This window comes from Cyprinus carpio, chromosome A11 (assembly GCF_018340385.1).
Source record: "Cyprinus carpio isolate SPL01 chromosome A11, ASM1834038v1, whole genome shotgun sequence".
Taxonomy (NCBI): Eukaryota; Metazoa; Chordata; class Actinopteri; order Cypriniformes; family Cyprinidae; genus Cyprinus; species Cyprinus carpio.
The window spans coordinates 9,268,039-9,292,809 of NC_056582.1; the positions used below are offsets into that span (position 1 = coordinate 9,268,039).

The 24,771-nt window shown below is 35.5% G+C and overlaps 3 protein-coding genes across 5 annotated transcripts in view; all 3 read left to right on the plus strand.

Annotated features, from left to right (window-relative positions):
* Positions 1-901: 901 nt before the first annotated feature.
* Positions 902-13,611, plus strand: LOC109057832 (26S proteasome non-ATPase regulatory subunit 14). Its single transcript, XM_019075063.2, has 11 exons — positions 902-1,024; positions 1,592-1,648; positions 3,994-4,065; positions 4,406-4,525; positions 6,661-6,731; positions 6,816-6,966; positions 12,552-12,659; positions 12,760-12,834; positions 12,923-13,048; positions 13,207-13,269; positions 13,432-13,611. The coding sequence occupies exons 2-11, from the start codon at positions 1,601-1,603 to the stop codon at positions 13,528-13,530; spliced, it is 933 nt and encodes a 310-aa protein (XP_018930608.1). The 5' UTR covers positions 902-1,024; positions 1,592-1,600; the 3' UTR covers positions 13,531-13,611.
* A 622-nt stretch (positions 13,612-14,233) lies between these two features.
* LOC109057831 (T-box brain protein 1-like) lies at positions 14,234-19,627 on the plus strand. Its single transcript, XM_042766161.1, has 6 exons — positions 14,234-15,376; positions 15,926-16,080; positions 16,321-16,442; positions 16,788-16,946; positions 17,037-17,098; positions 18,358-19,627. The coding sequence occupies exons 1-6, from the start codon at positions 14,832-14,834 to the stop codon at positions 18,977-18,979; spliced, it is 1,665 nt and encodes a 554-aa protein (XP_042622095.1). The 5' UTR covers positions 14,234-14,831; the 3' UTR covers positions 18,980-19,627.
* A 3,140-nt stretch (positions 19,628-22,767) lies between these two features.
* The window catches only part of LOC109091295 (sodium-driven chloride bicarbonate exchanger-like), a 39,963-nt gene continuing 37,959 nt past the window's right edge, over positions 22,768-24,771 (plus strand). For 2 of the 3 annotated variants that reach the window (XM_042766162.1, XM_042766163.1), the window contains exon 1: positions 22,771-23,044. In XM_042766162.1, the coding sequence (XP_042622096.1) occupies positions 22,997-23,044 (48 nt within the window). In that variant the 5' untranslated portion in view covers positions 22,771-22,996. Of the gene's footprint in view, positions 23,045-24,771 lie in introns of all 3 variants that reach the window. The other variant, XM_042766165.1, reaches the window with a different exon arrangement.

A 24,771-nucleotide genomic window follows, 5' to 3' on the forward strand; every position in this document is an offset into this window, starting at 1 on the left:
CAAGAAAGCCCAACAGAGATTGTACTTCCTTTGCCAGCTGAGGAAGTTCAACCTGCCACTGGAGCTGCTGATACAGCTCTACTCTGATACAGCTCTACTCTGATACAGCTCTACTCTCTAAAAATGTTAAAATAATATGAATAATATCCATGTGTGTGTGTGTGGTTTACAGAAGTGTAACAGAGAAATACTAGCTTTTATGTGGGCTCTGTGTTTGCTAAAAGGGTCCCCAAGCCTGTAAATAGAGCAATAATTGAGCAACTGTGAACACATGCACTTAATCACAGCTCAAGTCTTCCATCTAGTGGTTATAAGTTCTCATGACATCACAGGAGAGCTCTGTCTGTCCGGAGAGTGCTGTAAGATGAAGATGGTAGCTAAATAACTCACCAAATCTCACTTGAGCTGAATGGTGCTGTTGTGTCAGAAAACTGTCCCCTGGGTCACAGCTGAGACTTAAGTGAGACTTCAGAGAAAATAATGTGTTAAGAACTTCAGTGTCATAAATCTATCTGCTCAGTGAGTAGCTACTGTAATGTAAGAAGCAAAAGTACGAGAGGATTTTGTATATTTCTAATTTAAATCATGTAGCAATGAATTTCTTTGGAATTCAGTGACAGAGATTTAACAATTTGAACAGAATAGAATAGAACAGAAGGGAATAAAAAGAAAAATATAAACCTATAGAGAAATGTCTACTGGCAGCTGTTAAATTTATATATATATATATATATATATATATATATATATATATATATAATATATAGATATCATATAGATATATATATAATATTAAAATATGAAATATGAAATGAAATTCGTCTTATTTTAATTTGTATTATTAAATATACTGAAATGTAGACTATCTAGCTCTAAATTCTTAAGGACTTTTATTTTGAAAGTCCAGTCTCTGTCCTGTATAACCCTGTAGTGGCGCGTTTCACGCTGGAAATTCTGGCTGATTCATTGTAGTCGGGCTGAAACTGAGCAGGCTCTCTGACATTATCTATCTCTTATTGCACAGGTAAAGAAATTATACAGGTTTACGATCATTGAAGGGTTGTTTGTGGGGTGTTATTCTGTGCGAGGGGAAGTTTCTGTGATTAAACACTCTTTAGTTGTTGTTGAGTGATGTTTTTATCCTCTCTGTAGCATTATTAGCCTGTCTTACAGTTGTTTAGAGATTAACTGAAGTTATGAATGAGTAACATCAAGTGATGTTATCCTATTTTACAGTCTGTTTTGAGACTACAAAAGATCGTTTTCCCGTTGTTTATGTGCTCACAAGCTACATAGGAGTATGTGTAAATAGCACTATGCTAAATAGCTTAGCATGTTAGCATTCTGATGTTTGACAGTGAATTAAAAACTGAAGCTTTGTATTTCACAAAAGAGCTCTTATTATGTTAATTTCGAGGTGGACAACGTGGAGTATTTTTATTAGTAACAGTTTGAAAAAAGTTCATAAGGAAATGTAGGTGTTTTTGAATACATGCAATACAATATTCATGAATCAGAAACGTCCCCAGGACTTTTAATATAAACGGACTGACAAGTTTGTAAAGATCACTGTTTGTTTATATGTGTCTAGATCTAAGGAATGGACCGGCTTTTGAGGCTTGGAGGGGGAATGCCCGGACTCAGCCAGGTAATATATACTGAGATTTTGAAATATTTAATAAACATAATGCTTTGTATAACATTTAGTGTGAGAGACAGCCGCCTGCAGTTATTAGACATCTGAATACTGAAGATTGCATCACACAGCATATCTACACTGATGTTTACCACACCTGCCGTCACACACAGTGAGATACTGGGAAATATTCATACATGATCTCCATAATTTCACTCTCCCTGCCATTCAATTTATTTGTTTTTAAAAATAAAAAAAACAAAAAATAATAAAATAAAATAATAAAAAAAAAAAAATAAATCACCATTAAAGGTGAGTGGTTTTACAAAAAGAGAAAGGTTTCATTCTAAATTTAAGAATAAATATGGTTACATTTAATTAAAAAGGCCCTTTAATATGTCCTGCCCAACTTGCTATCAATAGAAAATACTCCGCTATACTAACGGTCAAGTATTTTGGGGACAGTATTTATCTATTTTTTTTAAAGAATTAAATATGCAGTAAATTGACAGTGAAGACATTTATAATGTTACAAAAGATTTTTATTTAAAATAAATGCTGTTCTTTTGAGCTTTGAATTTATCAAATAATCCTTAAAAATGGTCACAGTTTACACAAAAATATAAAGTTACACTAGTGTTTTTGGGATTGCACCTAAAACCCTTAATAACCACTCATCAGTCCTGCCTGGCCAGCCTTTAAGATGTTTTTTTTTTCTTTTTTTCTTTCTCCAGCAGAGTGAGTTAAAACCACATTTTGCATAATAGCATTTGTATTACTGCAAACACTTCCTGTTAATAAAAATATTTATGCTGGAGAATTTCTATAAACTTTATGTGAGCATAAATGTGTCCGATTTTAAGCAGACACACAAATAGGATGCTTTTTTGGGTGTTGTTGTTGAGGGGGATGGCGGTATTATGAGAGCATCCTCATGTGGTTTTTCCTCAAGGTCTGTGCACATGATGGGTAGAGAGACATCTCTCAGCTCTCACTGCCAATTAACACTTCCAGTGACAGGCTGCCTCCCTCTGATTCACACCCCACTCCAGCAGTCAGCACAGAAGAGAGTGAGAGGAAAAAACACACCTGATTCCTTTCTCTTCAGTCGTGCTGCTTTCATACTCCCATTTCCGTCTACAGTTGCACATGCTTCATGTTTAAAACACAATATTTCATACAGTATTGATTGACATAAAGTGTTGATTGGATTCATATTGATTTTTTTTTTCAGTTCCAGTGAGCTCTTATTAACTGTTTGATGTTCACAAGTATCTTTATGGCCTTATGTTTGTGTATTCAATGATAATTGAGGCACATAAATATATACATGACAATAACACAAGGGTCACTAAACCACTAAAAGATGTTTCCCAAGCTGATGGATAGATATTGCAGGATAGCTTTTCATCCATTTGTTTATCAGGCATCACCATGGCATCAGTCCTACACTTAAGGTGCCAGCTGTCAATCACACCGTGCTAGACCGCACCTCTCAATCTATGAACCTGCACCTGCAGTTCTGTCCAGATCTCCTGCCACTATAGACTTTGATTTGATTCATTTCTTTATTTTTTCCTCCCACAATGATAATATATTACTTCCTCTACATGATAACTGAAGGCATTTAAGTAATTAAATTTTTATTAGTATATTAAAATGATCAAACTTATATCAATTTTAAAATGACCCCCCCCCCCCACACACACACACACACACAAAATACAGTAAACTGCAATTATAGTGCTCTCTTTTTTTTTCTTTTAACCTTCATTAACTTAATGGGATACTCCACCCCAAAATGAAAATTTTGTCATTAATCACTTACCCCCATATCGTTCCAAACCCGTAAAAGCTCTGTTCATCTTCGGAACACAATTTAAGATATTTTGGATGAAAATCGCGAGGCCTGTGACTGCCAAGTAAATAAAAGTGTAAAGGTCCAGAAAAGGTATGAAAGTCGTCGTCAGAATACTCCATCTGCCATCAGACATGCAATCTGTGTCTCTCCAAATAACCATATGCTGCGTATGCTCTTCTGTATCATCCGCGCCACAAGTATGTGCTGTTTCTACTTGTATTTAGCTTTGATTTGAAAGAAAACAGCGCATCCTTGTGGCGAGGATGATACAGAAGAGCATACACAGCATACGGTGATATGGAGAGACACAGAGGAGACCGTACAAAAAAATAATTAAATAAAAAACCCTATAAAAAAATATCTAAAACCACATAAAAATCACATAACATTATATATAAACAATTAAAAAGCAAAAACACATATCAATAAATAAATTGCACATTTTTTACTAGTTAAAATTCAGTTTTTGAAATAGTTTTTTTTGCATTTTCTGCAGGGTCCTCCCACAGATGCCCCCGCTGTGGACACAGCTGAACAGGTGTACATCTCCTCACTCGCCCTGCTGAAGGTCAGGATACACATGATTCTTCTCTCTCACATGTTACCATTCACACCTGTTCTTGCACTGTGCAAAATATAGTGTAACAGTAATGGTTAATTTTTTCTGGTTTGGTTTGTATCATGGTGTTGTTGTCACAGTTTGAGTTTGATTCTGTTAATAAATTTTATATTCCTGTCATAGGTGTATGATTAGACTTATTTGAGGCCAAAAATTTAATTTTTGCCCTGTGATTGGTCAGTGCCAGTCTGATTGTCAGTATTTGAGAGCGAAAGCATTAAGTTAAATGTTTTCATTGTTTTAGTAGTTTTTCCTCTCTCTCAATCCATCTTTTTGTCTGTGTGTGCAGATGCTGAAACATGGCCGTGCTGGTGTGCCCATGGAAGTCATGGGTCTGATGCTGGGGGAGTTTGTAGATGATTACACTGTACGTGTGATTGACGTGTTTGCCATGCCACAGTCAGGAACGGTGAGTGAAAATTTTCCCATTGACTAGGGGTGTGTGATATTGACACACACACCAAAAAAAAAAAAAAAAAAACCTCTCTCTTAGGGCTGTGCAATTAATCGAAAAAACGATTCGATTTCGATTTTGGCCTCCAACTCCAACAATTGTGCCCCATTCTGCCCCCTTTTGCAGCACTGCGCTTTCGTTCCTCCATACAAGCCCAATTTCCCGTGCAAATCAGTAAAATCATGTAACGTGACATTTGCAAAATGGGACGTGCTTGAATTATCGAAGTATATTTATTCATGTTTTGTGAAATGAACGTGAAAGAGAAACTTGCGCTGCTCCTCAGGAAGATAGAAGCGCTCAGAGACAGAACAGAACACGGACATTTAAAGTCATCTTTTAGCTCAAGGTGCGCGCCTAATCGCTCAAGTACATGCAAAACTGCAGCGCTTGGTGATTATTCATGTATACCTTCGTCGGTCGTGTAATGAATGTAAAGAGTTGAGAATGAAAATACACGTGTAACAGTAATTTATCCGTGCGGCTCTTAAAGTGACAGCGGGCTATATTTTATTTTACATTTGATTATTAATTTCTGCAGTAGGCTGTACACGCTACATGAACCTTTTCATATAAACTGCAATAAATACAAAACTAAAGCCAAAATTAAACTGAAATGAGACATTAATAATAAATGGTATAGTGAATAAATGAAATAATCATGCTGCTTGAGACTTGCGCAAAAAAAAAAAAACACTAAAGCAGTTTGTTTAATTTTTATCTTTTTATTCTATTGAATTTGTTCCTTTGCTTTTTTTATTACTGACAGTTTTAATTATTTTCAATAATTTTGAGGACTTTTTGTTTGTTTGAAATTCCGCTGGTCTCTATAATGTAGATATCATGGCAAGTCAAGTCTGCTTTATTGTCAGTTCTTCCACGTGTACAGTACATACATACAGAGGATTGAAATTGCGTTACTCTCAGACCCTTGGTGCATACAGATAACACTAACAGTAGAACATTAAATGCAGATAATAAAATATAAAGTACAACTATACAAATGTACAAATAGGTCATGTAAAAAGAAAGATAAGTAAAGCAGCACAAGGCACATGGTAGATAGAGTGCAAACCAGTGAAGTAAACAGTGCAGATATAATGATTGTAGCAACCTTATTTACAGGAAATACATATTTGATATGTATCACTATCTTTAAATAAACCACTCATATAAAGTTTTGGTCATATGGAGCCTTCATAATCATGTTAAATAATCGTGATTACAGTATTGACCAAAATAATCGTGATTATGATTTTTGTCATAATCGAGCAGCCCTACTCTCTCTCTCTCTCTCTCTCTCTGTATATGTATATATATATGTATGTATGTATGTATGTATGTATGTATGTATGTGTATATACCCACACACACACACAATATTTTGCTGAGTGTGTTTTTATGCTGGTACTTCGGCATTTATGTGTGTCATATATATATATATTCATTCAAACAGTATATATATATGTTGTTATATACCCAACAGCTCACTGCAGTGTTGCTCTGAGACGCACACATGTTTAGTGTGACTGTCTTTAGAAATGGATCATTAAATCACGGACTCAAATGATTTGTTCAGAAACAGACTCATTCAGGAATTAAACACTGCAGTGTTGCTCTGAGACGCACACATGTTTTTTGCCTGTTGAACTGTTGTATAAAATTAATATCATATTCACTTACACACTGATATTCATATCGCTCCGTTTCTAAAAAAATTAATAACATATTCACTCGCTCACTCGCTTCTGAACTTCTTGCCTATCTTATAAGGATGAAAACCCATACAGAATATTTTTTGCCCTCATAACTTACATATCATATTTACTTGCACACAATGGGCTTCATCTTGCAGGAATGCTTTTGCATGTTCTTGCTTGTTTGTTTGCCAGTATTACATAGTCAGCTTGCACATCATTAAATCGATATTATCGAGACGATGAATATGCTCACACCCCTACCGGTGTTTGTTCTGATCACAGAGTCCGAGCACCCAGTCACTCCCTCATTACTCACATTGTGTGTTTTAGACTCTATACTGTGTTCACCTGTGCTCCTGTAGTGATTCTGGGTGTTTGTTCTGTTGACAGGGTGTGAGCGTTGAGGCCGTGGACCCTGTTTTTCAAGCCAAGATGTTGGACATGTTAAAGCAGACAGGAAGGTGAGAGAATGGTGAAAACCTAACTAATGTTCTGTGATGAACTTTTATGTTGGATTATGAAGGTTTGTGATCTCTGTGTTGAAGGCCTGAGATGGTGGTGGGCTGGTACCACAGTCACCCCGGTTTTGGCTGCTGGTTGTCAGGTGTGGACATTAACACACAGCAGAGTTTCGAGGCGCTGTCAGAACGCGCCGTTGCCGTGGTGGTCGATCCCATCCAAAGTGTCAAGGGAAAGGTAAAAGTCCATAAACATATGCAACATATTAAAGCAGTAGGTCATTATTTAGAAGTATTTTCATTTGACGGGTGTTAGCACTTCTCACACACACATTATTCAGAAATTCAGAGATCTTTCTTTTCTTCTGGATATGTGAATGTGCGCTCACACTTCCTGTCAGAGTGTGAGAGTCATGGATGTATGATTTTTTTTTTTTTGTCTTGTCTGTGTGCCGCTGTGAGCTCTATTAGCACCTCCTGAACCACGTGAGATAGTGTGAGGACTCCATCTCTCCCATCAGCCCTGGGTAGGGGGATGGGGACAAGAAGAGATATTATTATAGGAGAAGGTATTATAGAAAGAGGATGGGGCATTTTAAATGAGAAAAAGAGAAAAAAGAAAGAAAAGAGAGAACGCAAATAACATAACATACATACACACTAATTATTAAAAAAAATAAACAAAAATAAATAAATAATATTGATATGTAAATATTTTTGGAGCCAGATTATTAATATTTACTATTCAAACTTGGGGATAAATAAGATTTAAGAAAAAGAAATCAATGCTTTTATTCAGCAAGGATGCATTAAATTAATGAAAAGTGACATTATAGACATTTATAATTATCTACAGTGGGTATAGAAAAGAATCACCCCCTTTAAAATAATCTCATTGTGTTGCTTTGAAGCCTGAAATGAAGACGGTCTAAATACCACCAAATACCTAACAATACACAACAATATACTTCAATGAACTACTAAAACTTAGAAAACCTTTTAACCATCTCCATACATCTCCCTACCCATAACTGGAGATCTTTTGACATTGAGATCTCCTTACAACGCCTTATTACCCATAGAGCATTGTTTGCTTCACAGGAATAAATTGCATTCTAAAGTATATTAAGGTAATAAACAGATGTTTTAAAATGGAATAATATTTCAAAAATAATCCTTTATTTTCTTTGTTTTTCCACAAATATAATGCAGCCATGGTGAGCATAAGAGGCTTCGTTCAAAAACATAAAAAAAATCTTGATACCAAACTTTTAAAAGGTAGTGTACACTATATTTTAATGATGCTTACATTCCAAACCTATAAATAAACTAATATATATATATATATATATATATATATGTATGTATATGTGTATATGTATATGTATATGTGTATGTGTATATATATGTATGTATATATGTGTATATGTATATATGTGTATATGTATATATGTGTATATATATATATGTGTGTGTATATATATATATGTGCATGGAGAGTCATTGACAAATAATATAATTTACTTAATATATCTTTACTTTATTTTTTGAGTAGGGGACGGGGACAGACAAGAAAACTTTTAGCTGAACTTCAACTTTAGTTGAAGCATTTGACCTGGAAAGTATCATTGCATTGCCTTGCACTTGTTTGTTTTCCATTTTAAAATCAGGGTTCCCACGGGTCCTTGAAATCCTTGAAAGTTTGTGAATCTGAAAAAAAAATCAAGGCCCTGGAAAGTTTTTTAAAATATACATACATAGATACAGGTCCTTGAAAGTGCTTGAATTTATTTTGAATTTAAGTTTTCTGGGAATAAAATCCATATTATTCCCTCCGGTCTGCTAATGTGTTATTTTGCCATCACTTCGTGGCCTATGCAGTCTAGCTTGCTTGATTTACGTTAGTTCCGCACATTTACGCCTTACGTTAAGTGAGGTACTTCGTGTTGTACGTTGCCATGACATTCACACGTGCATGCAACTACTACGATGGTACCTCAACGTTTTACAGACACACTGTGAAATTAACGTTGAATTGCTGTGCTTGGTAAAATGTAAACCCATGAGGCAAGAAAAACTTAAAAACATATTCATATATCTGAAAACTTCTGGTTACATGAGCCTAAGCTCTTTTCACAGGGTTTCCGCAGGACATTATAAAGCATTAAAAGTCATTAAATGGATTTTACGAAAATTAAGGTCTTAAATAGCATTAAAAGTCATTAAATTTATTTCTACAGTCATTAAAATTTTTAGTTGGTTTTTAATAAAAATATTACCAGTTTATTTTGAATATATCACCTTCATAATTAATAACATTTAAATTTGCTGTCGCAAAATATGTACATTGGTGTGATACACAGTTTGCTTATCGCCATTCTCGCTGAAATTGCCATAACGTTGGATGCTTGGACAGCGGTGGACTGGAGTAAAACTAAGAGCAGAGAATGTTCATTTTGTAAAGTCAGAATGAAATTGTGTAGTGCAATTTCGGTGAGAATGATTCTGATTTTATTACATTCGGTGTAAATGACGATTGATAATGAATAATGTATTGACAGTAACAAGGTCGCACATGTTGAAGCTCGCGCAGCTGGTGTGTGTGAGAGGATCTCATAGAGAAATCAAAACAAATGAGCACAACTGTACAGACAACTCATAGAACAACATACGGCAGTAAAAATGTAGTTTTTATATTTATACCATATGATGTAGCCTAGTTAAAGGGATACTCCACCCCAAAATGAACATTTTTCATTATTCACTTACCCCCATGTCGTTCCAAACCCATAAAAGCTTTGTTCGTCTTCAGAACACAGTTTAAGATATTTTGGATGAAAACCGGGAGGCTTATGATTGTCCCATAGACTGCCAAGTAAATTACACTGTCAAGGTCCAAAAAAGTTTGAAAGACATTGTCAGAATAGTCCATCTGCCATCAGTGGTTCAACTGTAACATTATGAAGCGACGAGAATACTTTTTGTACTAGAAGAAAACATACACAAAAACCTTTATTCAACAATTCATCTCTTTTGTTTCTCCCCACATCACTGTAGCGTCATTTTGGAAAACAGCTGCTCAACACAAACTGCGTGTGTCAGCCGCGACACAAGGATGCGCTGTTTTCTTCTAAAATCAAAGCGTAAATACACATAGAAAACACATCCTTGTGTCACGGCTGACACAATAGAGTGCACGAAGTTTGCGTTCAGCAGGTGTTTTCCAAAATTATTTTTTTTTTATAAATACTTTTATTCATCAAGGACAAATTAAATTGATCAAAAGTGACAGTAAAGTCATTTATAATGTTACAAAAGATTTTATTTCAAATAAATGCTGATTCATTTGAAATATTCTCTATGCTGAAATTTATTCATGAAATTTATGCTGAAAAGTAAAATGTATCATGATTTACACAAAAATATAAAGCAGATTTTTTTTTCCTTATTGATGATAATAAGAACTGTTATTAATGATTGAGCACCAATAATCATAACAGAGCAGCAAATCAGCATATTAGAATGATTTCTGAAGGATCATGTGACACTAAAGTGAAGACTGGAGTAATGATGCTGAAAAATCAGCTTTGATCACAGGAATCAATTACAACTGAACAGATATTCACATAGAAAACATTTATTATAAAGTTAAATAATATTTCTCAGTATTACTATTACTGGAGCCTTAGTGAGCAGAAAATATTTGTTTCAAAAACATTAAAAAAAAAAAAAACTTTGAGATATTTATATGGGTCGTGTATGGCATTAAACATTTTTTTTAAAAAGCATTAAATTAGATTTGATGATACCTGTAGAAACCCAGTTTCAATAAAATCCATGCAAAAGTTAATATCAGATCATTTTAGAAAACAGTATAGGATGTAATGAATATTCTTCAGTTTTATGCAAAACAGAAATACGATAAATAGAATATCAGATCTCTGTCATATGGCCAAAAATAAATGCAAAAAAAAGAAGCTTTTTTTTGCATAGTTGTGTTTGACACATGAAAACTGTAACAATGCATCTTACAAGGTAACACAATGTAACCATGCTCTCACCCACATTAAGACCTTGAATCTGAGGGTATTGGACCTAGAAAGTCCTTGAAAGGTCCTTGAATTTGAAGTTAACCAAAGTGTGGGAACCCTGTAAAATATTCATATCCCACATCTCCAGAGGATCATCGCGTCTCTGTGAACACGGTGCCAGTTTACATGGTTTAAAGAGTGTTGTGAGTTCTTCATGGTGTCAGCACTACACCGTCTCTCTGTCTTTCTCCTGTGCCTGATGATAATACACAATGTGAGGATCACACACTCACACCGCACATCCTGACAGAGGGAACGTCCCCCTCAGCACAGATGTGGGACACTGCAGGATTTTACACCATTTGGTTCAGTCAGGATCTAACGAGTCCCCAGGGTTCAGGAGGCGTTACTTTGTGTATGCATGTGTGATCAGTACTTTCTACACAATCCCTCCCCTACTTAACACGCTTTTGTCCAAGGCAAGAACTCCATCAAAAATCCCATCACTGTGATTTGCTCCATTTTTAAACTGCCTTTTGTGTCATATTATTTAAAATCAGTAGCTTTAATAGTGTAATGCAATAGCTTTAATAGTAATGTTTTGTGTACCTGAGACTTCTGGTGAAAATAGTCTAATTAAAAATGGTCTCTAAACTGATTGCGCTTCATGTGATAAAAGGTATGATGTAATGAATCTGTTTTTGAAGTTAAAAATGCACCGAAATGAAAATTGTGGGCTGAAAACACAAATGCTTTGTAATAATTATTTATTATTCTATTAAATAATATAAAGTAATTAAGACTTTTTTTTAATTTAACTGAATGATTTTAGTGACACTGAAAAAACACAAGTCATTAAAAAGTAACACAATAAAATTGGACAGAAAATAGATTAATATTCAGTTTCAATATATTGTTTTTATTCAGTTCTGTGCAACAGAATTGGATATAACTGTTTTTTTTTTTGACTAATTATTTTTTTTTTTTTTTTTTTTTTTTTTAGGACTAATTATCCAAATAATGTATAGTCCCCTACAGAGCTATTGTCAGATCATGTGAGCCGAGCATAGCAGGGAGCAGATCAGTGAACGAGAGGGTAGTTTCATTTTACTAGAAATTTCCTGTTGGTGTGTTATTTGAGCGTACTTTACAACTATAGGCCGACTACATAGAAATTTCCTGTTGGTGTGTTATTTGAGCGTACTTTGCTTTTCATATTTGCTATTTTTGACCAAAAACCCAAAATGCCTTTTTCGGCCAATAATTTTGGTGCATTTTTACTTAAAACCATTTTTTGTTGGTGAAATTCTAATGGCGTAAGACTTTGCACAGTGGTATATGATATGATCGTCCTCAATGGTGCACTTGCTCCAATGTTTACAGTATCAAGCTGTCTCTAAAGTAACATACAGTCTAATGCTGAATTCATAGAACCACAGCAGATATCAGCATATCATTACCACCCTAAACTGTCTGTCACTTCTCCTCCATTATGTGTATGTGTGTGTGACGGATGCTCTGTGTGGGCAGGCCTGACCTGTATGTGAGCTCAGGTTTGCTGTCATCGCATATGTGATGTGACAGCACAAAGCATTAGCTATTGTTGCTTATTGTAAATGTGTCTCTCTCTTTCTTTTATTCCTTCAGAATACATCAAATTTTATTTACTGGTGTCCTCTCACTCATTAGAAACAGAGTGAGGTTGTTTTGTAGATCCCATAATGCATTAAAACTAAAAAACAAAAAACATGTTTATAAGTCATAGATTAGATTTTTATTTTTTTCTCTCCAGGTTGTGATTGATGCTTTCAGGCTAATAAATGCCAATATGATGGTACTGGGTCACGAGCCACGTCAAACCACTTCTAATCTGGGACACCTCAACAAGCCCTCTATTCAGGTTCATTTTATATATAATAAGATACGATAAATATTTTTTAAAAAGAAATTAAATATTTATTATATATTATTATTTATTAAGGGTTGTTTCTTTTTTGCAGGCTTTGATTCATGGGCTCAACCGACATTATTACTCCATTACCATTAACTACAGGAAGAATGAATTGGAACAGAAGGTTTGAACTTGTAGATAATGTTTAAACATGCTTGCTTGTGTTTTTCATTTGTTGTAACTAGACAGTCATAGTGTTTGTTTGCGTTCAGATGTTGCTGAACCTCCACAAGAAAAGCTGGATGGAGGGTCTGACCCTGCAGGATTACAGTGAACACTGCAAACTGAATGAGACCATCGTCAAGGAGATGCTCGAACTGGCTAAAAACTACAATAAGGTAAGAAAAAGCACAATGACAAGGGATTCTTGCTCTCAAGTCTCAAAATTTAAGTGTGGAGCCTAAGTGCAGCTTTTCTGTAGGAAAGACTTTTATTTTATTTTTTTTTAATTTTACCCTATGACATGTTTTGGTGAAATATTGTTTTTGTCCCCCAGGCTGTAGAGGAAGAGGACAAGATGACTCCTGAGCAACTTGCCATTAAGAACGTCGGAAAACAGGTTACTAGTTTCTTCTTGTTTAATATTTATATTGTTGGTGGTTTGTTACTGTATTTACTATAAGAAACTGTAAGTGCAAATACTCATCAGTAGCAGCAGTTCAAAATATCTGACCTTTTGCGGTCTCAAAAAGTTGACCTGCTATTCTCTTTCTCTTTGTAGGATCCCAAACGGCATTTGGAAGAGCATGTGGATGTTCTTATGACATCTAATATTGTGCAGTGCCTCGCAGCAATGTTGGACACAGTTGTGTTCCAGTGATTTCCCTCTCTGTCTGTGCATAAATGTTCATATTCTACAACTGTTTGGTCTTTTTAAGAAATAAACACAAAATTCCAGTAATACCATTTTCTTTCCATCATGGACATCAAGGGAAAGGTTCACATGTAAAGACAAGCAACCGTTAAACTATATAAATGTCCAAAAATATATAAAAAGTATGTACTGTAGTTTCAGTGTAAATCAGCTGTCCTTGCATTGCTCTGAGAGAGATTTTCACAGAACAACACTGAAACACGTTATTTAAGATGACAGCACTTCAGACGACGCTTAAGTGAGCATCAGTGTGAAATATTTATTTGCATGCTCTGTAAACAGAGTTGTTCCTATCTAAAAGGTTTCACTTGAATCCAGGAATATTTTCACCTCTTTTCAAACTCTCTGAATCTGAGTTTTCAAATCTGTTCCTATTAAACAGCATTTTCTCAGAAATTAAGCAAATATGCAAAATATTGCTCAAAAATTGTTTTATGATGTTAATTGTTTTATTTGAAGATTATTTTATCACTTCAGCTATGAACTAATTAGATTCCGATATGGATTCATTACTTTTTTTTCTTTTTTAAATGTAACGCATATACCTTTATTTTATTCCCTCATCTGGCATTTTGTACCTCTTACCAGCTCATCAATTTTATTAAAGTTTTATGCTCACTTTATATTAATAAAATCAGTACTGAAGGCCTTCAAGCACGTTTTACTGCAAACTGTTTTTAAAAGCAAAAACGTGCCAGTTATCTATTCTGTTAAACGAATCCGTTGAGTAGGCCTAATATAGCAGCAGTTCAGCTGTCATTCAAAATTATTCTACCTTAAACCAAATAGGAAAAGCTGTAAAATAATAATAATAAAATTAAAAAGTCAGGCTAATAAAAAAAAAAAAAAAAAAAAAAAAAGTTTCCGAACGCTGCTGAAAACAAAAACCAAGACCTTTTTGACAAATATCAACTATTTAGATTTTGGATTGGCGCGCGCGGTCCGCGGTCAGATTCATTTGTTGTTGTTGTTTTATTCAGTTTATAGTGATTTTTCATATATTTTTAATTACAGTAGTCAGGTAGCAGGCCCATTTTAGTCCAAAAAAATTCTTATATCTACTTTAATACCAATCTCAATGTAAATACCAGCCTATTCTGTAGTTATCAGATGCACGTCATGTTCCTATATTAAGCTCGGTGTGAACGCGCACCTGGCGCATGCAGCAGTGAGCGTGAACAACCAGCCAAAGCAGCATGTCTGATGTCTGAACGCAGGTTCAACTCCCAGAACTTTCTCAGTGAGTTATGCACCTGCAGCGACTCCCCTCACCGTCCGCGCTGGCCAACAAACCGGTGAGTGAGGACAATGGTTTGACGCACACCACCGCCGCGGGGGACGACCGCGTCTCCTCCTCCTGTGACACCCTGAAGAACGAGACCCCGTTAAAGAGACTCTCCACAGGGATGAGAACACCCTCAAACGCTCTGGATTACGTCTCCGCGGCACGGGATGACAGTGGAAGTGCGGACAAGTGTAATTTGCCTGAATCAAGTCAAGCGCGGACAGGTTTCCCCTCGTCTTCTGCCATGTTCTCGTATTCGGGGCAGCCGGTGGTGCCCGCGCTCCCGCCACTCTCCAGTCACTACTTGACACCTCACCCGGTCATCAGCAACGGGCCGTATGAACGGAGCTACGCGTGCTCGCAGCCGTATGGACAAACTTACCCAAACGCCGCCGTCCATCCATTCGCCTCGGTGCCCGGAAAAGCCCAGCTTTACCTCCGTAACAGAGCGCTGTGGTTCAAATTCCACAGACACCAAACAGAAATGATCATTACTAAACAGGGGCGGTAAGTATATAAAGTCTTTTATATATATATATATATATATATATATATATATATATATATAAAAGAAAGAAAAAAGAGACTATCAAGAGAATTACCGTCTAATTTGTAGACAAATATTTTAATTTTATTTACATTTAGTCATTTTGCAGACGCGTTTATCCAAAGCGACTTACAATTGTGGGATACATAAAGCGATTTTTGTTAAAGATGCAAACAGACACAGAAGTGCTCGTAATACCAAGTTTAAGACATTGTTCAAATAAGTACAAGCTAGAAAGAGAAGGAATAAATAAAGAGAAAGACAGTTTTTTTTGTTTGTTAAATATTGTATTAATCTCAGTTTAATAATTTTGTAATTAAATTGGTAATTAGGCTATTATAAATTAATTATTTTGGAAAAGTAGACTACTTTTTCCAGTTCAGATCATTGCAGGCGGATGTCTATTAGTCGTTGAATTATTTTCTTTAATATTTTTGAAATGTTTATTTATTTTTACTGATGTTTTACTTTTGGAAAAGTAATTTGTTGTTTGGTTCATTTTCCTGCAGCCGGATGTTTCCGTTTCTAAGCTTTGGTGTTGCTGGTCTTGACCCGATGTGTCATTATAATATTGTTGTGGATGTGATTCTGGCGGATCCGAGCCACTGGAGGTTCCAGGGCGGGAGATGGATTCCCAGCAGCAGAGCGGACACTAATGTTACGGGTAAACTAATAATCAGTCCACTCGAGAGGAATTGATCATAAAGCTTTGCTACGTTTTGCAAAGCGCAAATAACCTCATGAACCGAAAATACACAGATCAAATCTTAAAAATCAAATCTTAATAATAACTACACAGTTATAATCATGTTAGTTACTTCCGTTTTAATAGTAACACCCACCCACCCACACACATATAGAGTCTCTCTCTCTCCCTATTTATTTTTTGTTTTAATTGTTTAAGGGAGCAGAGTATACGTGCACCCGGACTCTCCAAACACCGGCGCGCACTGGATGCGTCAGGAGATCTCTTTTGGAAAACTGAAGCTGACGAACAACAAGGGAGCTTACAGCAACTCTACTCAAGTGATTTTTTTCTTTTTCTCTTTATGATAAGTATCAGTAGAAGTATTCTGAATATATTTTCATTTGCCAGCAATCACCATAAGCAGCAATTTCAGCTTGCAGATGAAAAATGACCTTTACACAACTATTAAAATTATCTTGGTGTACAATCAACAATCACTTTTATGTACTTTTATGGCACTTTTTCCCCTTCGAATTATTCATGTAATTTATTATAAATATAATGTATATATAATACATACATACATACATATGTGTGTGTATACAGTTTGTGAAGTATCTTATGGAAATGGGGAAAAATAGCATGTTTTTTAAAATGTTGATTCTTTTTCTTTGTTTTTCAAGATGATCGCCCTACAGTCTCTCCAGAAGTATCAGCCAAGGGTGCATGTGATTGAAATAAGCAAGGGTGGAGATGAAGATACAAGTGATCCTGATAGAGTACAGACATTTACCTTTCCTGAAACACAATTTATAGCTGTCACAGCTTACCAGAACACAGCTGTAAGAACTAGTCTATCACTGCATTCATTTACATTGCAAAAAAATGCAATATGAACTTATTTAACGAATGTGTTTCTTTTATTTCCTCAGATAACTCAGCTAAAAATTGATCACAATCCATTTGCTAAAGGATTTCGGGATAATTATGATAAGTAAGTGCATTTCCATGCAAATTAATGCATTGATAATTATTTCACTTACAGGATTTCAGATCTGAATTTTAATTTGGACTTGACTGCAGAAATTAACATGCTGTATTTTAAATATACTTTAAATAAAATGAATTTAATAATAATAATTCGATTTTTTTTTTCTAACAGCATCTTAAAGCATTTTTTTCTGTTAGCACTTTATATTACAATATCCATGTTGCAAATTAAAATTAATTACAAATGCAATGGGTCTCGGTCACTAATAATTGCATGCATTATTTTATATTTTTACACACAGGAGTAATTCTAATGAAAAATTTCACATGTGTATGCAAATTAATTTGTTCTTAACCTCGTTAGAATGTTAATGCATTTGAAGTTTTTTAAATGAGTGACCACTTGCCTAAGGTTAGTCATTTGCATAAAACATACCCAAACCATCTCCATATAAGGGCTTTCCGCACAAACTTTACAGCTTTTCGTCACTCTTAGCAAATATACGACGCTGTTTAAAAACATGCAGCAAGATCCTCGAGTAACGCCAAGTGTGCCATTCTCAAAACCAGTTCAGTCACAATTAAATGTGTTTAATATGTTCATATACTGGCTATACCTCTCAGATCAAGCTATAAAACAGTTTTTTTTTTCAATGTACAGTATGTATTGAAATATATTTAAGATTAAATATAGTTTTCTTCTTAACACGATTATAAGGCCACACAGAATATGTACTTTTTGCGTACTTAATAATAATTTTAATAAATGTAATAAATTTTATAAATGTAATAAATTTAGAAAAAGTTTAGTATTTAGTATTTCATGATTTGTTCATGAAAATATTCATAAGCAGCTTTCATGCACAAATTTGCACATACACATGCTTGGTAAACCCAGAGCTACCCAGAGAATGTGTTTTATGTATATATGTGGTATCAAGTGTTCCTACATTTTATTCAGAAATGTTAGTGCAGAAAGTTTGGGTGAGTCATGATTAGTAAGTGAAAATGTTTGTTTGCAGATTTCACACACAAATTTGTGTGTTTAGTAAACCTAGAGTATATGCTTTTTGCATACATGTTATTTATTTTTTATTTTATTTTTTTCAGAAATTTGTACTAAATTTGAGCACAAAGGTTTTAGTACAAAACGTTTGTGCGCAGATTTCACGCAGAAATCTGTACACACGCACGCTTAGTGAACAGTAACATGGACATTCTAATGTAAAGAGTGATCTAATTTCCTCCTGTTAATGTCTCCAGAAGTTACAGTGGCTCTGACACCGACCGATTGACCCCTACACCCAGTGACTCCCCACACTCTCAGTTGCTGCCTGGCTCACAGTACGCAATGACAAGCGCTTTATTTCAGGAACAGTTTGTCAACAGTTACACAAAGCCATGTTTTCCAACTCTTCCCCCTGACCCTGGCACTAATGACCGAACACTCAAGTTTACTAACAGCCTTGTGACATCAAACCAAACCCAAGAGAGCAGCACGGTGTCTGAGCAGCGCTGGTTTGTGTCTTCCGCTGCTGCTCCATCATACGAAACTGATATTAACACAGCAGCGCTGGTCTCTTATGCCACAGCGGGGGTCAAAGGACTGCCCTTCACTGGTGGCACTAGTAACAGTTTGGATTACTACACCAGTGCCTCTGGATGGGATTCACGGGCTTCGCAAGAGAACGGCAGTAAAACCATCTCAAATCTGCCTGGTTGGGTTCTAGATGCGAATCTTGAAAGATCAACAGAATCGAATTACACGCCTGAGGATGGAGATATGTTGGAAATGGACCCATCAGCTCTTGGAGTTTCTGAGGAGCTGGAAGGTAAAGATGCCACGGATTTGACATGGACCAAAACCCAATCTTCCATTAAATGACTCCTAACACTAAGGTTGTGGGTTTGAGTCTCGGGCCGGCAATACCACGACTGAGGTGCCCTTGAGCAAGGCACTGAACCCCCAACTGCTCCCCGGGCGCCGCAGCATAAATGGCTGCCCACTGCTCCAGGTGTGTGTTCACGGTGTGTGTGTGTTCACTGCTGTGTGTGTGCACTTTGGATGGGTTAAATGCAGAGTACGAATTCTGAGTATGGGTCTAGTGATTGAAGTATTTTGGAAGAGGCTCAATGGAAAAATCATTCTATCAGTTCAGTTTCAGATGCAAAAAGACATGCAGGTCTCACAGAACAGGGCCAAAAATGAGATGAAAGAATCTGACTTTTTTCATTTCGACGCTCAAACGTAAACTTGCCTGGGCTGAGTGTGCAATTAAAATGTTATTAATATAGAAATAACAGTATTATGATGATTTATGTATACAGCATTTATTTATTTTCATGCACCATTGAAGATGAATGAGAACGTCTCTTACTGTCTAAACTTGATGTATTTGATGGCTTATATGACTATATTCTTTTTAAAATTATATTATTATTATTATTTGTGGTGAAAAAAAAATTAAGACCAACATCGGAAATAATATAATCATATAATCAATGTAAATGCATAATCAATATACTCAGTCTCTAAAAACATATTAAAAACCAAAAATCAATTTAAATATAAAAATCAAAACATTATCATCAATCAAAAACATGATTAAAAAATATTAAGATCCATATATAATACAGACATATTGTGAAACATCGAATTAAAAAAAATCCCCCACAAATTTTTGTAACTTCAATTACAGTTCAGATGGGTAGAGTGGGGGAAAACGCCCCCCTTATACATGAAACTAAACATAAATTCTAGAATTGCCATCCCGGTTTTGAGAACTATGGCAGGAATTATTCATATTAAAATTGCTCATTAATTAGTATTTTGATGAAAATATTTTTTGTACAAAAGGGGGCGTTTTGCCCCAGCGGTGGGGTAAAACGACCCCCAAGGTGGGGTAAAATGCCCCCTTCTTACCAACCAATAGATCAACAGCAAAATTAAATCTCTAAAAGTAAAAGGCAAGTAATGTATAAACATGTATAGGCCTATATATATATTAATATTTATTTGAGAAAAGTCCAACATATCCAAATTTTAAGAAGTCATGCAAACAAATATGTTGTAATAAATAAACAATTCACAGCCATTTTAACAATTATATTTATACATATACTCGAAGCAGGAAATAACATGCATTTGGAAAAACTAAATCAATAAAAAAACAAACACATAAAAAAACAAAAAAATAAATAAACATTAATTCATTAGCATTCACTGTTTATCCATGCACATTTCAAGATGAATTCCCCTCGAATCTCATTTTGTAGAGCTCACTGTATAAGCACCACGGTAGATATAAGAGAAAAAAAAAATATTATATGAGGTTGAGCCTAACTAGGCCTTTATGGGGTTGATAATTGATGTATTTGTTCACCACTGAAAAACAGAAAACCCCCTAAATAAATATTAAACTTATAAATTTGATATTTATGTAGTGAAATACATGCATTAAAAAGCCACTGTTTTATCATTGGGTCACCTAACCACCTTCCATCAGTTAACTGTGCTATCAAGCTAGCCTAATGCTCACTTGAGGTAATTTTTTTTCTTTGTTCAAATATTATGATTTTACCACCTAGTTATACTGCAAAGGATTTGATAGACAGAAATATTTATTATAGTAATGATGATAGAGAGAGAAACTATGCCCTCTGGGGGGCGTTTTGCCCCTCAGCGTAGGGGCGTTTTTACCCCACAACCCTATGAAAAAAATGTTTAATTTTGAATTTATAACATTCCTGCTCAAACTACAGACTTCATCAGATCATACATTGTGATATCCTGCAGAACAATATTCTCTTAACACTTGTTTTACTAATATCCAAATTATACCATGTAACTGTGGTGTCAGCTTCTCCAAGGAGATGACTTTATCTTGTCAAACGTAGTATAGCAACAAAAATCCCCCTTGACTATCTCTAGTGGTTATTTTGGGAAAACAGGTGGGGGGCGTTAACTTCAATATTCAGATTTTTTTGCTGTATTGTTTGAACGACAACATTGTAAGTTGGTGTGATTGTATTGAAATACTTTACTGTATTGTTTGAACGACAACATTGTAAGTTAGTAAAAAATAACTTAAATACCCCATAAGCAACAGGATCTATCACTAAATACAAACTCTCTTAGTTACAGCTGTCGATGGGAAATACAAACTCTCTTAGTTACAGGGAAGGGATCAAGAAACGAAACAACCGGAGGAAATAATAGCTTAATTCTCCCATAAGCAACAGGATCTATCACTAAATACAAACTCTCTTAGTTACAGGGAAGGGATCAAGAAACGAATGAAGCACATTCACCAGCTGTTGAACCCGAAATAACCAGAGACCACCTTCACAACGCAACTCTGCTGCCCAGAGCATATATTAGGATTTTCGACGAAAAACAAAAAAAAAAATAAAAAAAAAAATAAACAAAATTTCACTAACATTTAATAAAAATTTTAATAAAAAAAAAAAAAAAAAAATTAAATGCAAAAAATTAAAAAACCCAAAAGGAACGGTTTGTTTCTCAGTCTACTGATGATTCACTGAAGAAAGCTTACTGCCGAAACGTTTGATTGTTCTCTGCTGCAACATTTAAATAAAGCGAAAAGTAATTAAGAAGATTAAGCTAGAATATAATATGTTGATTGATCTACGCACCCCAGACTAAAGTTGAGCGCAGTGAGCTTTATTTTTTTTCTCGTCTACTCAGTCCTTGAGATCCAGCAGTAAAGCACTACTGTATGCCTCATGGAAGATGGGCTTATGTGAAAGTGGGTTTGTAGATAAAGCATATTATATTAGGGGATGAACATTCCTGCAGTTTAGATCAGGTAGAAATATTACTGAAAGCTGTGCATGTTCACTTTGTACATTTAATACTTTAAGACGAGTAAATGTTAATTTTGTTTTTGTACATTTGTTTGTGCTGTAGCCTAAATGTATTTCCACTGCTGGCTATTCTGGTATGGACCTATCTTTCCACGCTGGATGGATTTATATTGGAAGTCATTTTATAGGCACGCTCCCTAGTGCTATTGGACATTTCTATTGTTACTGGCCAGGAAAAATAGATAGCCTAGTTGTTTTTGACAACATGCCCAATAGTAGTCGTGACTGTATTCTGATATCGAAATATTAGTTTAGGGCACTTAATTCATATGTATAGCATATATGTATAGCATATATATATATATATATATATATATATATATATATATATAGCATATATATATATATAATATATATATATATAGATATAGAGAGAGGAAGTGATAGACGAGAGAGAGTGATGAGAGAGAGAGAGAGAGAGAGAGAGAGAGAGCGCCTATTTTTATTTTTTGGAAAAAGCGGTTTAAAAAGCAACATGCATTGCAAGAGAAAATGTTTTACTTAAAATAGTGAAATATAGCCCATGTGACAACTAGCCTCTTATATGCAAACTATAAAAAAAGTGAATATTTCTAAGAAATAAACTTTTTGGTATAACCAAACAGATGGATTCAGGCTATTAAATTTTTTTTTTTTTTTTGGACTACATTAAATCCAGTTTATTTAAGCTAGATGTCAAACCTGAAGCACGACTTTTTTAAGTTCGTAATTTATTTATTTTTAACTCGCTCTATACACGATATTCTCACATTTCGTGAATCGTTTGTCCCGGGAGCGTTTCATCCGCGTCCCGGTGGTTTCTGTTAACTCGCGTGCTGCCGGTCGCAGTTGCATCACGCGAGCGCAAATGACGCGCTGAGGGAGCGCAAGCGAAGAAAGAGCGAAAAAACCCGACGGTTACTACATCGCTACCGAAACCGCAACAACATAAATGACATTTTCTCTACGTTCCTGATAGCATCTTAGAGAAAATCCTCCACAGACGAACAAGACAGTATAAGCCAGAATATCAGGAATGGATGTGAAAGATCAAGGAGCGCAGATGGAGCCGCTGCTTCCTGCGGTAAGAACCTGCTTCATCTTTCATGTGGGATCCGTCAGTGGAGGGGCAATGGCATGATGCTGTTGTGTGTTGCGGAAAAAGGGTTTTGGTGGTTCGAGCTGCATTGGGTTGGAGCCCATTATGGCCACCGCCACTGGAAGACTGTGTTTTAATTATTCATTGCACCTTTAATACAAATTCATTTACTGCGAAAATGGCTTCACGTTACATGGATACGGCGTTTGTAATGACACGGTTCACACCTGCTTGCGTGGCTTTTAATTGTGCATTTAATTACACACGCATGTGACGTACAGTATGGGCTTTAGATGCATGCATGCATGCGCGCTCAGCATTCTCATGAGTTGCATGTCTCGTGTCAAATTTACCCAGCATTGCTGTTGAATTTGACGAGGCCTTCACGTGTGATGATTTCACCTGTTCACCTAGCTCACATTTATTGCCATGTATTCATGGGTTGGGGAGGCCATATACAGTATAAAAATAGCTCAGTAGCTCACCTGGTACAGTATTGCATGTGCGATGTGAAGTGCTCGCGAGACTTGTGAAACACAAATCATGATTGAGATTAAAGAAGCAAGCTATATGGTGTGGTTGCTTCAACAAGTGATTTTTTTTTCATAATTTTTTTCAATCTTAACATGGTTTTAGAGCCAGGGTCTCTGCTCCTTCTGACAGTTTGGTGCTGGAGTCGAGAAGAATTGGCTCACATCCTATTGATTCCGCCATCCATTCAGTCTTGAGCAAAGACACACACAGTCACTCGGTTCCTCAGAAGATATTCACACACACTGTGCTTGTGGTTGCATTCCTGTCTAATCCTTACGTGCACGTTTCAAAGGTTTCCAGACATTGCTAAAAGGAGTGTACACTTACAAAATCCTTAAGTACAGTTTGTGCATGCAGCAGCAGCAGCAGCAATGCTTTATCAGCCACTTCCTCCATTTGAACAACCATATGATCTTTATCCATGTACTAAATACATTAGAAAACCAGACTTTCAATACAGCGTAGTGTAAGACAAAAAGCAGATGCTGACCTCAGAATTACACCAAGAGAGTATTTATAGTGTTGAAGAAAGTATCAGAAGTTTCCATTTAGTATATGGACCCAAATTCATGATCAAGTTATCATGTTGTCAATCATTAGGAGGCACGCTTTTTATGATCTATAATGTTTTATCATATTATTAATGTTGAATTGAATATTGGGAATATGTTTCACAAATGTTTTGTTCAATCTTTAGTTCATACATAAAAAATGGGCCAAACGGGGGCATTTGCAAATAAATATTTTTTTTTTTAACATTAAAAATGTCTTTGTCACTTTGATCAATTTAATGAACCCTTGAATAAAAGTATTAATTTCTCTAAAAAAAAAATCATATTTTTTCTTCTTTCTTTTTTCCCCCTGGGATTATATATGGCATAAAGGCTGAAAAACTAACTAGAAGTTGAAATGGTAAAAAAACACGGCTCAGATATAACATTTAATAAATAAGAATATGTTTTTTTTGTGATCTTTTGGCTGAGCTGAGGGACAGATTGAACCTATCGTCACTGGCAGAGATCCAGCGGTCGGTTGAATCCGCTGGGCTGGTACATTTCACTGTAGCTCTCAATGTGAGCTGAAACCATGCCAGTGATCTGAGTCCCAGAGGGCCTTTTCTGACCATCATAAGTCACTGCCCGCTTAGCTGCAGCTGGTGCCCTGAATGCTGCTGTGTG